The following is a 12,419-nucleotide window of genomic DNA, read 5'->3' as shown; positions in this document are numbered from 1 at the left end:
CTGCTGAATAAGCGCCCATAATTCGACTGAGCGAGAGCGCGTCGACAGCGATCGTCCTTTCCACCACCATCCTCCTTGTCAACTTCTTTGTTCTCTACTCTCGCCTCTCATGATACGGAATGGCTGTACCTCACTGACAGCCGTAACTCGTCGCTTGCAACCTCTTTCTGCCGGTGTACGACTCGCGTCGACTTCTACGGACAAGCCTTCGTCCTCCAGGTCCATACCACCTCCCCGAATCGGTAACGCGTCCAAACCTCGCAGCACCTTTTCGAAGGGAGATTACAAATCAAGACGATTTGAAGAGGCCCAGGATGGTGAAGATGAAGCACCCAAACGTCTCCTGAAACCACACCAAGTGTCAGGCAGAGTACACAAGATGTGCAAAGAGGGGAACATAGAAGACGCGGTGAAATACGTGCAGAGTATGCCTCTTGACGCGCTGAACATCGTCGTTTGGAACACTCTCATATCGCAAGCCGGCCATGTGAAGAGATTTCGCTTAGCCCACGAGGTATACACCGATGTGAGTTGCTTCACACCACTGTATATCGCAGGTTCAGCTGCCCGGGAAAGCCTGGACGCGGTGCTAAGGCCCAACGCCTTCACTCATTTTGGCGTTCCCCAAACACTCGTGCCGGGGTGCACGACTTTCTATATTGGCTGAACTTTCATGAAGCCGCGTTCGACTCGGATGCCTCAAGCTAGTTTACTTACGGGCCTTGAGGCACAAAACCGGCAAATTCAGACATTGCTAACTAGCATGGTCTTTCCGCTAGGATGTATATGCTATGCTATGCTGTGCATCTCACGGTGTACAAATTCTTGGGAGAACTCGGTTGAGAGCACCCTCGACTTGAGCTCAAGGGTGCTCTCAGCCGAACGACGAAACCTGATTACTTCGTGTCTAGTGATATTTATGGCTCACTTTCTGCACCCAGATGAAGCGCCGCGGGTTCAAACCCACCCTCTCCACGTACTCCTCCCTCCTAACCACATTCACCAAAATCGAATCTTGGCAAACCCGTGGGAAGCTGCTCCAAACTGTTGAAAAAGTCTACAGTCAGTACCTTGAGTACCTTGCGACGGTCAAGGCGACCAATCCGCAGAGCCCGGAGATCTCGTCGATCCCTGCCACCTTGTATATGACCTGCCTCTCGCGGGCGGGCGAATACGCGCGGACATTCGACGTGCTGAACTCTCTTGACGAGGAAGGGCCCCTTTCCGCGAACCACATCACGTACACCACCATGTTCCGGACAATGTACAGGCAAGGCACCGCAGAGGAGGAAGACGAGGTACAGGCGCAGAAGAATCGAGAACGCGCCGCGTCCGACGCGCGATTCCTCTGGCGGCAGTTGACGAAGCGCATCGAGGGCGGGACGAACATCAAGGTCGACGCCAGGCTCATCAGCAGCGTCATACAGGTGCTCGCGCTCGGCCGGCCCGCAGACCACATCGTCGCGTTCGACATCCTCCGCGACTACGCGGGGCTCGCGAAGCCCGGCGAGACCGCGCGGCCTGCGCGAGTAGAGGTCTCGCCGCCCCTGGTGCAGGACGTGCTCTGGCTGTGCAACCGCGCACAGAAGTACCGGATCTGCGTACACTTCGTACAGCAACTCATGGAACGCCAGCCGGACGTCCTCGACCGCGGCCACGTCGACCACGTCCTGCAAGCGTACGGGCAGCTGAGTGCGCTCGGTTCGTTAACCGAGGCCGCGCGAGCGTTGCAGACCCTCGAGTGGTTACTCGAACGCTCGCTCACCGCGAAGGACAACCGCCTCCGCCCCGGGCTCGCAACGTACACGCTCGTGCTCACCGTGTGCTGGCGCGCCAAAGACTGGGAGAGCGCGCTCCGCACGTTCGAGCTCATGACCGGGCTCCGCGGCGAGGCGTTCGTCGACGGCGCGATAGGCAAGCCAGAGCCCTCCGCGGGCACGCGCAGCATCAAGCCCGACGCCGCGGCGATGTCGTGCCTCGCCCGCACCGCGCTGGAGTGCGGCGACCGCGCGGCAATGCGCCAGTGCGCGCGCATCATCGCGCACCTCGGCGTCGCGCAGATCCTCGCGCCGACGGAGGACGGCGAGCGGGCGGCGGAGGTGGCGGCGCAGCAGCGCCCCGGGGGGAACGCGGGCGCGAGCTTCGCGCAGGAGCGCACGTTCTACACGCACAAGGCCGCGCGCGCGGTGCAGGAGCTCGTGGACGTGCTCGTGCCGCGGAAGACGGAGGGCGCGCGGCGGCTGACGGCGGAGGAGCGCGAGTGGGTCGGCGTGCGCTCGGAGGCGAAGACGTTCCTGATCGAGCAGCGCGAGCACCGGCCGCGGGGCACGCCGCAGCTCGAGGAGACGCCGCTGGGGAGCGCGGCGGGGCTCGCGGCGATGGACAGCGTGGTCGAGTGGGATCGGATACATAGGGAGCAGAAGGGCGCGCGGTAGGGCGGGACTGTACACTGACATCTTACTTAGACAATTCTGAAATAGCGTGCTTGGCTTAACACCACGCGTGCATATTCACTTGTCTGACGTCGTCAAGGGCGTGCAGTGCAGAATCACCCGGGGTACATGAGAGAAATGAGGGTATTGAAAGTCCATGTTCCAATCGCGCGTGCGCCAGAAGGACGTGCCGCGCCATACCGTATACCGTATACTAGTACTACTACCAACCAATGATGTGTCCGTTCGCCATCGACAGAGCAACACGACATGAGAGACTCAAAGATCCAAGAACCCACCCCCTCCAACCACCCACACGCGCCTACGCGACCGACTTCGGGCGGTCGTCCATGCGGAGCCCGCTCGGCTCCCTCAGCCCGCCCTTCGAGAACGCGGGCGAGGGCGGGACGAACGTGTCCTCCGTGAGCGCCATCGACACCGGCTGGTAGACGTGCGTGTCGCCCGAGCCGCTCGGCATCCCGAACGACGACGTGCGCTGGAGCGGCATCGGGCTCGCCGCGCCGCTCTGGCGGCCGGGGTTGCGCCGCGCGCGCGCCTTGCCGCGGCGGCGGCACATGTACGCGACGCCGGCGCCCGCGAGGACGAGAAGCACGAGCGCGTTGAGCGCCATGACCGCGAGGAGCGCGGGGAGGTAGCCCTGCAGCTTGTTGAGCGTGCTCGAGAGCTCGTCGGAGAGCTCGACGGAGGTGCCGCCGGAGGCGGCCGCGGCGGTCGCGGAGGTGGACGAGGACACGTTCTGCGCGTTGTAGGTGATGTTGCCGCTCGCGGAGCCGCCGCGCGCCTTGTGGAACTCGGTCGAGGCGGCGTTCGGGTCGACGAGCGCGAGGAGCTGCATGTACGGGTCGCCCATCGTCGTGCCCGTGCTGTCGAAGTCGCCGAAGTCGTAGACGGTGTAGAGCGAGCGCATGACGTTGTCGCCGATCAGCCAGTCGCTGCGGCGGGCGCGCGGCTGTCAGCGCACGGGCGTTCTCGCTGGCAGGAGGAGGGGAACTCACAATTGGCCGGCTCCGACGGAGACGGTCTGCGGGACGAATGAGCCGACACAGAGCGAGTCGTCGCTCAGGCTGACGGGCGTTACGTCAATGGGGTGGATGGGGTACACAGACGATCTGCGGGCGAATAGGTGTCAGCGCTGTTCCGGACATGACGATCAGTGCACGCACCCGAACTGGAGTGCGACGTCCACTTCCGCGCTGCACGGCACGATCCACTGGCCTAGTGCGGAGCTGTAGGACGCGCCGGTGATGTTCCCGTACATCGCGTCGCATACTGCCTTGGGTGCATAGCTGCGGAGGGTCAGAATCGCTTATTGGCGAAATTCGGGAATTGTTAACTCACGTGTACGAAGTACCACTGTCGAGCATCACTACGGCCTTGTCAGAGGGTGCATTGGGGACAGTGCTCGTCAGGGCAACCGAGCCCTGGCCAATGAGAAACGCGTCCAGGAGGACGGTCCACCGCATAGGGTCAGTGACAGGGTAGGTTGGAATCTTGGGGCTGTTGGCGACATCCTTGTAGTCGTCGTCATACTCGCCTTGACCATAAGTCGTATCAAAACGTTCCAGCACACGCGCGGAGGAAGAGCGCACCTATCGTGAAGGAGCCCTCGACATCCCCGGTTGCTTCCAAAGTCCTCTGCAGCGCGAACGCGATGAAATTGGGTTCCTTCGGGTTGTCCGCGAAGAGGTTGTACAGCAGGCTCTTGCCGTCGGACTTGCCGCTCTTGGTGAGCGCGGCGTCGATGCTGGACAGTTTCGTGAAGCCCAGGCCGACGATTCCGCTCACGCCGTAGTTCAATATAGGGTTGGAGGCATTTGAGGCGTCGATGATCGCTTGCTGGGAGATGTTGATGCTAGGGAGAATTGGTTATGGCTCAGCAGGTGGAGCTGCTTCAACTCACCCTGCGAACTCGACGGGGGTGTACGAGATATGGCCAAATGTGGACCCGATACCATACTACAATACTTAGCGTCGGGCGCAGAAACAAACGCAAGAAAGGACTTACTGTGAGGTTCAGTGTCAAGGACTGAGTGCCAACAGATATCGCGTTAACGCGAGTACAGGTGCGAATGAGGGTGATAACGCACCGTCTGATCAGTGTTAGGTAGCGGAGAAGATGCTCCCTTGACCCAAAGGTCTGAGGAACCGGTATCGAGTTGCAAAGGGTATTCTACGCGACTTTGAGGACGCGGCCAGATATGTCTTGTGTATGATCACGTACCGGTACCTCCTACAGTGACCTGTAGGGTGATTAGACAGCGTGCGAGAGCAAGATGACAGCAGGGCTCACGTTGGCGATATATAACAAGTCGTGAAAGGAGCTAGCACGCGGCGGGTTGAGGCCGCGGGGCAGAAGAAGCGGGAAGACGTGATACACACCTCAAGTCCACATCAGAGTCGTCAGAGCTAGAGGTCGCGGCGAGGACTGTCGCCGGTCGCTTGAAGGAGGCGCTACCGGATCTCCTCTGGTGGGTGTTGTTCGGACGCTTGCGCTGGGAGACGGATAATTTGGCCGCCTCGGTTAAGGTGCCGGAGAGAATAGCGGCCAGGGCGAGGGAGTAAGCCCGCATGGCAAGTGAGACCGGGCGGGAGAAGACAGTGTCAAGGAGTGTGTGGGAGAGGGAGCGTGGTGGGCGTAGAGACCTGGGGGAGAAGGGGGAGGAGGGGACACGAGCCGTCGACGGGCTGTGTGGGAGGAGGAGGGAGGGGGAGGAGGACACTGCTCAGAGGCGAGCGGAGGGTGGCAACATGGATCAAGCACTGGCTCAAGCTTCTCCGAGCGAGTTGCAATTCCACTCCGCGCCAGGTCCTCTCCGCTACCAGCCCTTGTTCTTCCCTCTTCCCCGCTACACGTGGCCGTCTTCTCTCTCTGCTCTATCTCCATCGGCCCATTTCATGCAAATCATCGCTCGAAAATACTGCTGCGCCCTGCCACACTCCCGCCAGTAAACGCATACACGTCCAGCGCGTCGATCCCGACCGCGCGCGCCCGCGGGCGTTGAAACACAAACTCGGGGTGGATCCCGAGCTCAATCACTTCCAGTCTTGCTGCGCATCGTTAACGATTTTCCAATGCGCCTTCTCCGTATCTCCGCTGGCCAGAAGCGCGCAGCATCTATATCCATACCTGCGCTGCGCCGCGCCGTCTCCACCAAACGCGCCGTACGGCGAGTGTAAACCCACCTCACAGAGTCACGCTTCGGTGTCAGAGCCGGGTCAAGCTCAAACCTGGTGGCAGTATAGTGTGCCTTACGAGCAAGGGTCAATCAACGTGCGTCTAGACTAGCTATTATCGTCCATACTTAAGCGGATAGTCCCGGGTCTCGTTCAGGTGCACAGAGATCTGATGCGTTTGACCGCCGTGCGTGAGCGCGTGAACGCGTTCGAACGCTTAAATGGCTCTCAAGTATCCGTTACCTCAGCCTCTATATCCACACCATGAGAAAGAGTAGCAACCTCCACGGCGAAGATAGGCACACTCAGACTTCACTTCGAATGCAGCACATCGAACGCTCCCAAATCTTGGACGAAGAACCGACTGGGACCCAATGAGAACAACCTCATACGCACACGCGGAGCCCCGTTCGTAAGTCACAGAAGGCGTAAGTACCCGAGAGCTCTCTTCGCTCCCTTCGGAGCCTGCCGTGTACACGATGTTCACGACGTCCCCGCTGGCGTCCGCCCATCCTGCAGGGCGTCGAAACAGGTCGAAAAGCACTGAAGCGGGCAGAGAGCGAGAGCTGGCGTGCAGGCGCTCGGTAGACACGATCACAGGACCCGTGATCGTGTACGGCTCAGCCTCTCGTGACCCTCCCGCCGCCGCAGACGGGCGTCGGCCTTCCCGTTCCCGCTTCCCAGCCGCGAGCTATAAAGCGCACCGTGCAGCCATGTCCATTCCGTACCCCCATCCCCACCCACTGCAGCCATGTCCTCCGCCGTCGCATCCAGGAGCGCCATCCGCCGGCTCATCAACGCCGCCCAGCACACCGCATGCCCGTGCCACGGCTGCCGGACCGGCGGCGCCCACAACCCCATACACGCCCTGCAGCAGATGCGCAAGTATGCAACCCCTGTCGAGTCCCTCCCGGTCGAGAAGGAGTACGCGTTCGAGGTGCGTTTGAACCAGAAAGTCCCGTCACCTGGCGCAGATGTTCCGCGGAACGCATTCAGCCCGTCCCATGGAACAAGCGCGGATCGCTGGTTTGCTTCGACCTGAATGCGTGGCCTTCGAGTGACCTGCGCGCGTCACGTAGCGCTCTTTTTCTGGTAAACTCATGGTCAAGTCGGCCGCGAGCTGGCCTACGCAACACGCAGGCAGGGAAGCCGAACAGGCCACTGAGACGTCGCGCAGACGACGTGCCCAGATAGTGACCGCAGTGGCCCAGTCACTCACCCAGGCGATCCGTGCGGGTTACGATGTTCCGGGGAATATGTTCCGGACAACAGGGCGTTCAAGAAACAGGACGCTCTCGTTTGAGGTCGTGTCGTGGTGCACGCAAGCAGCTGAACACGCATTCCGGCGCAGGTGGCCGCCGCGAACCTGCGCTTCGGCGAGGGGGTGACGCGCGAGGTGGGCATGGACTTCAAGAACATGAAAGCTCGCAAGGTACGGTTCCTTCGCGAGGCCGTTCTGTGCTCGGCTTGACCGGCCGCACTAGGTCGCAGTCTTCACGGACCCGAACGTGGCGAAGCTGCCCCCGGCGAAGATGGTGCGTCTCTCCCCTACGCGCTCCGCAGCGACGCTTTCACTCACATCCCGGATCAGGCCATTGCCTCCCTCGAGGCCCAAGAGGACCTGCCCTTCGTCGTGTACGACCGTGTCGTTGCGGAGCCCACCGAGGCCAGCTGGCGAGACGCCATCGCCTGGGCCAGGCAGGAGGACTGCAGCCACTTCCTTGCGTGCGTCGCTCCGCACCTGCAACATCCGTGCCGTATTGACGCATTGTGACAGTGTCGGCGGCGGAAGTGTGATGGACACGGCGAAAGCGGCTAACCTGTACGTCTCCCGACATCTCATTCTGAGGTCGAGGATGGCGCTTATGCATCGCCGTTCGCAGCTTCTCGGTTTACAAAGACGCGGATCTCTTCGACTTCATCAACGCGCCAGTCGGCAAGGGTCTTCCCATTACGAAGAAACTCCATCCACTTATTGCAGGTGCGCGCTCCTCTCGCATTCCGTCGGACGTCTTCTTACGTATGTTGCCTTCAGTTCCCACCACCGCGGGTACCGGCTCGGAGACGACTGGAACCGCCATCCTCGACATCACCTCTATGTCATTCAAGACCGGCATTGCTAACCGCGCAATGAAGCCCATGCTTGGTATCGTCGATACCCTGAACACCCGGACTTGCTCGAGGGGTGCGCAACCCTAACCATCAACTTTCACAAACGCTAACTGACCCGGGATGAGTAGAGTTGCACATCAGCTCTGGTCTCGATGTCTTGTTCCACAGTCTGGAGAGCTACACGGCCATTCCGTAAGTCCCTGGAGCCGCAACTCGACCATCAGTACCAACACAGGCGTACAGGTATACCGAGCGGACTCCTCGGCCTTCCAACCCCATCCTGCGCCCGGCATACCAGGGCAGCAACCCCGTCGCCGACATCTTCTCCATGTGGGCCCTGCGGACGACCGTGAAGCACTTGCCGCGGATATCGAAGAACCCCCATGACTTTGAGTCGTTGTCGCAGATGATGTAGGTACTGCACTAGGCACGTAGCTGTTCTCTGCTCACTTCCCATCCTTAGGCTTGCTGCGTCCTTCGCCGGCATTGGTTTCGGTAACGCCGGAGTGCACCTGTGCCACGGCATCAGCTACCCCGTACGTCTGGTCCAGCTCGTCCCTGCACAAAGATGCGACTGACATCCGCGTCCAGATATCCGGCCTGAACAAGAAGGGCCCCAAGTTCCAGTACCCGGGATACAACGTCGACCACCCCATCATCCCCCACGGCGTCACGTAAGCTCTCCTTCCTCCTCCTTGTCCCCTACAATATTTAACGCCCCCAACAGCGTCGCCCTCTCCGCGCCCGCCGTCTTCCAGTTCACCGCGCCGTCCTCGCCCGACCGGCACCGCGAGGCGCTCGCCGTCTTCCGCGGGACGGAGGTGTCCGACCCGTCGATCACCGCGATCCCGGACAGCGCGGTCGGCGCGCACCTGTACGAGGCGATCGCGCGCTTCCTCGACGGCCTGGGCGTCCCGCGCGGCCTGAAGGCCGTCGGGTACACGGCGGCGGACATCCCCGCGCTCGTGGAGGGCACGATCCCGCAGCGGCGCGTACTGGACCTCGCGCCGGGCGTGGGCGACGTCGCGGGTGAGGATGGGCGGGAGCATTTGACGCGCATTATCGAGAACTCGATGGAGTACTAGGTGGAGCAAGTCGTTGCATGAGAGAGTCGGGGGCATATGTGGATGGAATTCAGGATGTATGATAGCACAACGATTTACGACCACTTGTATATATAGCGATTTTAACGCTCAGTTACTCTGCTACATGCTATAGAACGCTTTCACGCTGTCATTGCTTGTATTGAAATACTGAGATAGAGTGGCGAGCTGCCCTCGATGGCAATTGAAAACCTCCGTACATGACTCCAGCCCTGAAGATCGCGATCGACGCGTCGCGTCGCGCGTAGATCTGAGATCACTCTTGCACCGCTCTCTCAACCACCCACTCAAAACCGTGTACCGTGAACCCGGTCAAAAATGGCACACCCACGACGCAAATCGCTCTTCCGGCCGTGCATCGACCTGCACAACGGCGAAGTTAAGCAGATCGTCGGGGGCACATTGCACGAGGACGACGCGAGCCGGCTGCAGACGAACTTCGTCGCAAGGCACGCTTTCTTCCCTCAAGGCTCACTGTCCGTGTGCATCTGCTGACCCGACGTATTTTGACAGCCACCCGTCGTCATACTATGCGGCGCTGTATGAAGAAAACGCGCTCGAAGGCGGGCACGTTATCAAGCTAGGCCCGGGGAACGATCGCGCGGCGAAAGAGGCCCTCGCTGCCTGGCCAGGCGCGTTGCACGATTAATTTTCAAGGGTGCTTTGCTGACCTGGGCTGCAGGTCACCTCCAGATCGGCGGCGGTATCACTGCCGAAAACGCGCGGGAATGGCTCGACGCGGGCGCGAGCAAAGTCTGGTTTTTCTATCTTGCGGGTGACAAGTCGCTGACCGGTTGCCGTTTGGCTAGGTTATCGTGACTTCGTATCTCTTCCCGGAGGCAAGATTCTCGATTGACAGGCTGAAGGCGGTCTCTAGTGCGGTAGGAAAAGACCGGTTGGTCGTCGACGTCAGGTAGCTGCCGGAGCCACGTTGAAACGTTGGTGCTAATGTGCGCCGCAGTTGCAGGAGAAGGGAGAATAAATGGCTTGTCGCCATGAACAAATGGCAGACGATCGCGGACATGGAGGTCGGCAAAGGCAGGCCGAAATTTAAGTTCTTCGTCGAGGGTAGACATTGACCATTCGTATCATCCAGAATCACTGGACCTCTTGGCCGAATATTGCAGGTATGCTAAACTATGACTAGTAGCGGGGCTGCTGCCTGATCTCACAATTTTGCAGCGAATTCTTGGTCCACGCCGCAGACGTAGAAGGTCTATGTCAAGGCATCGACGAGGAGCTCGTCGCGAGTGGGTTCACTACATCGCCTGGCCATTTGTGAACCGGCTCACACTTTTACACAGAACTTGGGGAGTGGGTCACGATCCCCACGACATACGCGGGTGGAGCAAAGAGCGTTACGGACCTGGAGTTAGTCGGCCGACTATCGGCAGGAAAGGTCGACCTTACGTTCGGAAGGTTCGTGATTGTCCGGCGAACGGGAACGTCTGATTTAACCCGGCCTTCGTAGCTCGCTAGACATCTTCGGAGGCACCCTCGTCAAGTTCGAAGACCTCATAAATTATAACCACGAAGCCCTCTGACAATCGAGACATTGAACAGTTCCTGATCCCCACCCTGTATTCCTAGCTTACACACATCCACACCAAATGTAGCGGTACGGCCGACGGTCAGTCCTTGAGGAACGCCGCAACAAGTTTGATGTACTTCTCCCTCTCCTCCAGGACCGGCGTGTGACTCGACTCGGCGAACGTATACCACTTGACCTTGGGGATCGCCTTAAAGAGCGGCAGCACCGTGTTATCCGTCACCCGGTCGTACTTGCCGTTCAACAGCAGGGTTGGCACATTGATCTTGGGCGCGTCGTCCACGATGCTCCAGTCCTTGAGGGGCCCAGTGACGTTGAACTCGGACGGCCCGTAGCTGCGCGACCGTTAGCGTGACTCCGGAAATGACTGGCGGGGGGACACTGACAAGGAAAGGTAGACCGTCGGGTCCTTCTGCATCCACACGAAGCTCTCCATGAGTTCGGCGGGCCAGGTTTCCAGCCGGCACACGTGCTTCTTGTAGAAAACTGCAGATGCGGCCTTGTACTCCGCGGAGTCGGTCGTGCCGGCCTCCGTGTGCTTGATAAGAGCATCCTGGTCGAGTGCGTATTGAGCACGAAAGACGACAGCAACTTAATGAGTGTATACATACCGCCACATCTGCCGGGAGTCCGGCAATAAGCTCTTCCTTCGCCGCCTTCTCGAAGAGCGCAATGCTAGCGGGGCTCTCGGAGATGACCAGCCGCTTCAAGCCCTTCGGCTGCTTCGAGGCGTGACGCGCAGCGAGCATCCCGCCCCACGACTGCCCGAGGAGCGCGTAATCGTCCTGGATGCCGAGATGGCGGATGAGGTTGTCGAGCTCGTCCAGGAAGAGCTGCTCCGTCCAGAACCCGGCCGCGTCGCCGGACTTTTCGGGCAGGTGCGTCGAGTTCCCGTTCCCGACCTGGTCGTAGAAGACGACGGGGATAGCGTGCAGGGTGAAGAGATCGATGAGGGGGAGGATGTAGTGGTGCGTGGATCCCGGGCCGCCGTGCAGGGCGACGACGGGGGTCACGCCCGACTTGAGGTCACCGTAGATCTGGTACCAGGTCTGGACGGGTTTGCCTGCCTTGGCGTCGAACTCAACGGTGCCAGTTGCGGTGGGGGTGGCCATGCTAAGGACTATGCGTGAGAGGAGGATGAGGTGGGATATTGAGCTTGTGATCTTGAAGAACGAAGTTGGTTAGTTATATAGCGCGTCTGGTACAGTACCTAGATGCGCAGTGACAGCACCGCAGTTCACCACTGCGGTCACTGCAGCCCGCGGTGGTGGGTGCGTGTGTACCACTCCCGCTTAGGGCATGTAAAAGCTGTACAGACAAAGTCGGCCACGGGCGGGGGGCTCACGGGGACACCGGGGTAGGGCACTTGTGCCCCTGATGTGGGTTCGGCCGGAGGCTTGCGCAATACTATACGTAAAGGCATGTCTGCACGGTGGCACAATAGTGAAACGATTCCAGATTTCTTCAGCAACCGGCCGAGCGTCGTAAGCGTTGTGGGCGTCCGAAATTTGGCTCCGTGATACGCACGGCGAGTCGTGGTTGGGGCCAAGAGGAAGCTTAAGGAATCAGTGCTCAGCGACAGAAGGATGATATAGCCAACCACGACAAGCTGGAGCAGAATGCGCCATCAGACATCATGCATGCAGAATTTGAGCCGCAGATGTGTGTGCAAAGACCACCATCGCTATAGCTTCTTCCCACGGCATCAGCTCACAGTATTTGTGCTTGATCACCTTCAACACGCCACTCACTAGTGTCTGATAGAGCTTCCAAGTAGGCTTCAAAAACATGCTTTGCTTGCATTGGCGGTTTCTCCTGTCTGTACAGCCGCAAACTAAATGAATCTGCATGCAGTTCGTCGCTACAAAGGTTCTGATATCCATCAGCGACATGCCCCAGGCCACACGCAACGAATGCTGCGGTGATGCGAAATGACAGCTCTGAGATCTTACGTGGACGAGATTGTGGGCCGGCCGGATGCTTTCGGGTGCATGATGTACAAGGTTTAGCGTACGCCGTCTGCTGCGA

The 12,419-nt window shown here is 59.8% G+C and overlaps 3 protein-coding genes across 3 annotated transcripts; 2 read left to right on the top strand and 1 right to left on the bottom strand.

Annotated features, from left to right (window-relative positions):
- Positions 1–69: 69 nt before the first annotated feature.
- TRAVEDRAFT_162358 (acid protease) lies at positions 70–5,138 on the bottom strand. The gene is made up of 12 exons (XM_008037137.1): positions 4,833–5,138; positions 4,744–4,774; positions 4,675–4,693; positions 4,541–4,623; positions 4,459–4,479; positions 4,354–4,409; positions 4,043–4,305; positions 3,792–3,987; positions 3,617–3,739; positions 3,449–3,562; positions 942–3,385; positions 70–526 (listed from the first exon to the last, which is right to left on the bottom strand). The coding sequence occupies exons 1-11, from the start codon at positions 5,021–5,023 to the stop codon at positions 2,755–2,757; spliced, it is 1,728 nt and encodes a 575-aa protein (XP_008035328.1). The 5' UTR covers positions 5,024–5,138; the 3' UTR covers positions 70–526; positions 942–2,754.
- Positions 5,139–6,366: 1,228 nt separating this feature from the next.
- On the top strand, positions 6,367–8,942 carry TRAVEDRAFT_69690 (alcohol dehydrogenase). Its single transcript, XM_008037136.1, has 12 exons — positions 6,367–6,564; positions 6,979–7,059; positions 7,112–7,162; positions 7,219–7,352; positions 7,405–7,449; positions 7,511–7,608; positions 7,663–7,812; positions 7,868–7,931; positions 7,983–8,150; positions 8,203–8,275; positions 8,331–8,413; positions 8,467–8,942. The coding sequence occupies exons 1-12, from the start codon at positions 6,379–6,381 to the stop codon at positions 8,822–8,824; spliced, it is 1,491 nt and encodes a 496-aa protein (XP_008035327.1). The 5' UTR covers positions 6,367–6,378; the 3' UTR covers positions 8,825–8,942.
- A 211-nt stretch (positions 8,943–9,153) lies between these two features.
- Positions 9,154–11,445, top strand: TRAVEDRAFT_56649 (Phosphoribosylformimino-5-aminoimidazole carboxamide ribotide isomerase). The gene is made up of 11 exons (XM_008036965.1): positions 9,154–9,291; positions 9,356–9,474; positions 9,525–9,595; positions 9,652–9,755; positions 9,804–9,880; positions 9,939–9,969; positions 10,025–10,092; positions 10,147–10,261; positions 10,314–10,726; positions 10,778–10,944; positions 11,003–11,445. The coding sequence occupies exons 1-9, from the start codon at positions 9,161–9,163 to the stop codon at positions 10,384–10,386; spliced, it is 789 nt and encodes a 262-aa protein (XP_008035156.1). The 5' UTR covers positions 9,154–9,160; the 3' UTR covers positions 10,387–10,726; positions 10,778–10,944; positions 11,003–11,445.
- The last annotated feature ends 974 nt before the right edge of the window (positions 11,446–12,419 follow it).

This window comes from Trametes versicolor (genome assembly GCF_000271585.1).
Source record: "Trametes versicolor FP-101664 SS1 unplaced genomic scaffold TRAVEscaffold_3, whole genome shotgun sequence".
NCBI lineage: Eukaryota > Fungi > Basidiomycota > Agaricomycetes > Polyporales > Polyporaceae > Trametes > Trametes versicolor.
The sequence above is the reverse complement of the archived record's forward strand: the minus strand, read 5'-3'. Positions and strand labels throughout refer to the sequence as shown.

What these genes read in the sequence shown, in the direction of transcription:
- TRAVEDRAFT_162358 (XM_008037137.1), bottom strand. Translation starts at nt 5,023, where the DNA reads ATGCGGGCTTACTCCCTCGCCCTGGCCGCTATTCTCTCCGGCACCTTA. An exon ending in CGAGGGCTCCTTCACGATAG is followed by an intron (nt 3,988 to 4,042) that starts GTGCGCTCTTCC and finishes CTTATGGTCAAG; the next exon opens with GCGAGTATGACGACGACTAC. An exon ending in GACAGTGGTACTTCGTACAC is followed by an intron (nt 3,740 to 3,791) that starts GTGAGTTAACAA and finishes GACCCTCCGCAG; the next exon opens with CTATGCACCCAAGGCAGTAT.
- TRAVEDRAFT_69690 (XM_008037136.1), top strand. Translation starts at nt 6,379, where the DNA reads ATGTCCTCCGCCGTCGCATCCAGGAGCGCCATCCGCCGGCTCATCAAC. An exon ending in AGAAGGAGTACGCGTTCGAG is followed by an intron (nt 6,565 to 6,978) that starts GTGCGTTTGAAC and finishes ATTCCGGCGCAG; the next exon opens with GTGGCCGCCGCGAACCTGCG. An exon ending in CACCCGGACTTGCTCGAGGG is followed by an intron (nt 7,813 to 7,867) that starts GTGCGCAACCCT and finishes CGGGATGAGTAG; the next exon opens with AGTTGCACATCAGCTCTGGT.
- TRAVEDRAFT_56649 (XM_008036965.1), top strand. Translation starts at nt 9,161, where the DNA reads ATGGCACACCCACGACGCAAATCGCTCTTCCGGCCGTGCATCGACCTG. An exon ending in CTCTTGGCCGAATATTGCAG is followed by an intron (nt 9,970 to 10,024) that starts GTATGCTAAACT and finishes ACAATTTTGCAG; the next exon opens with CGAATTCTTGGTCCACGCCG. An exon ending in CGACGAGGAGCTCGTCGCGA is followed by an intron (nt 10,093 to 10,146) that starts GTGGGTTCACTA and finishes ACTTTTACACAG; the next exon opens with AACTTGGGGAGTGGGTCACG.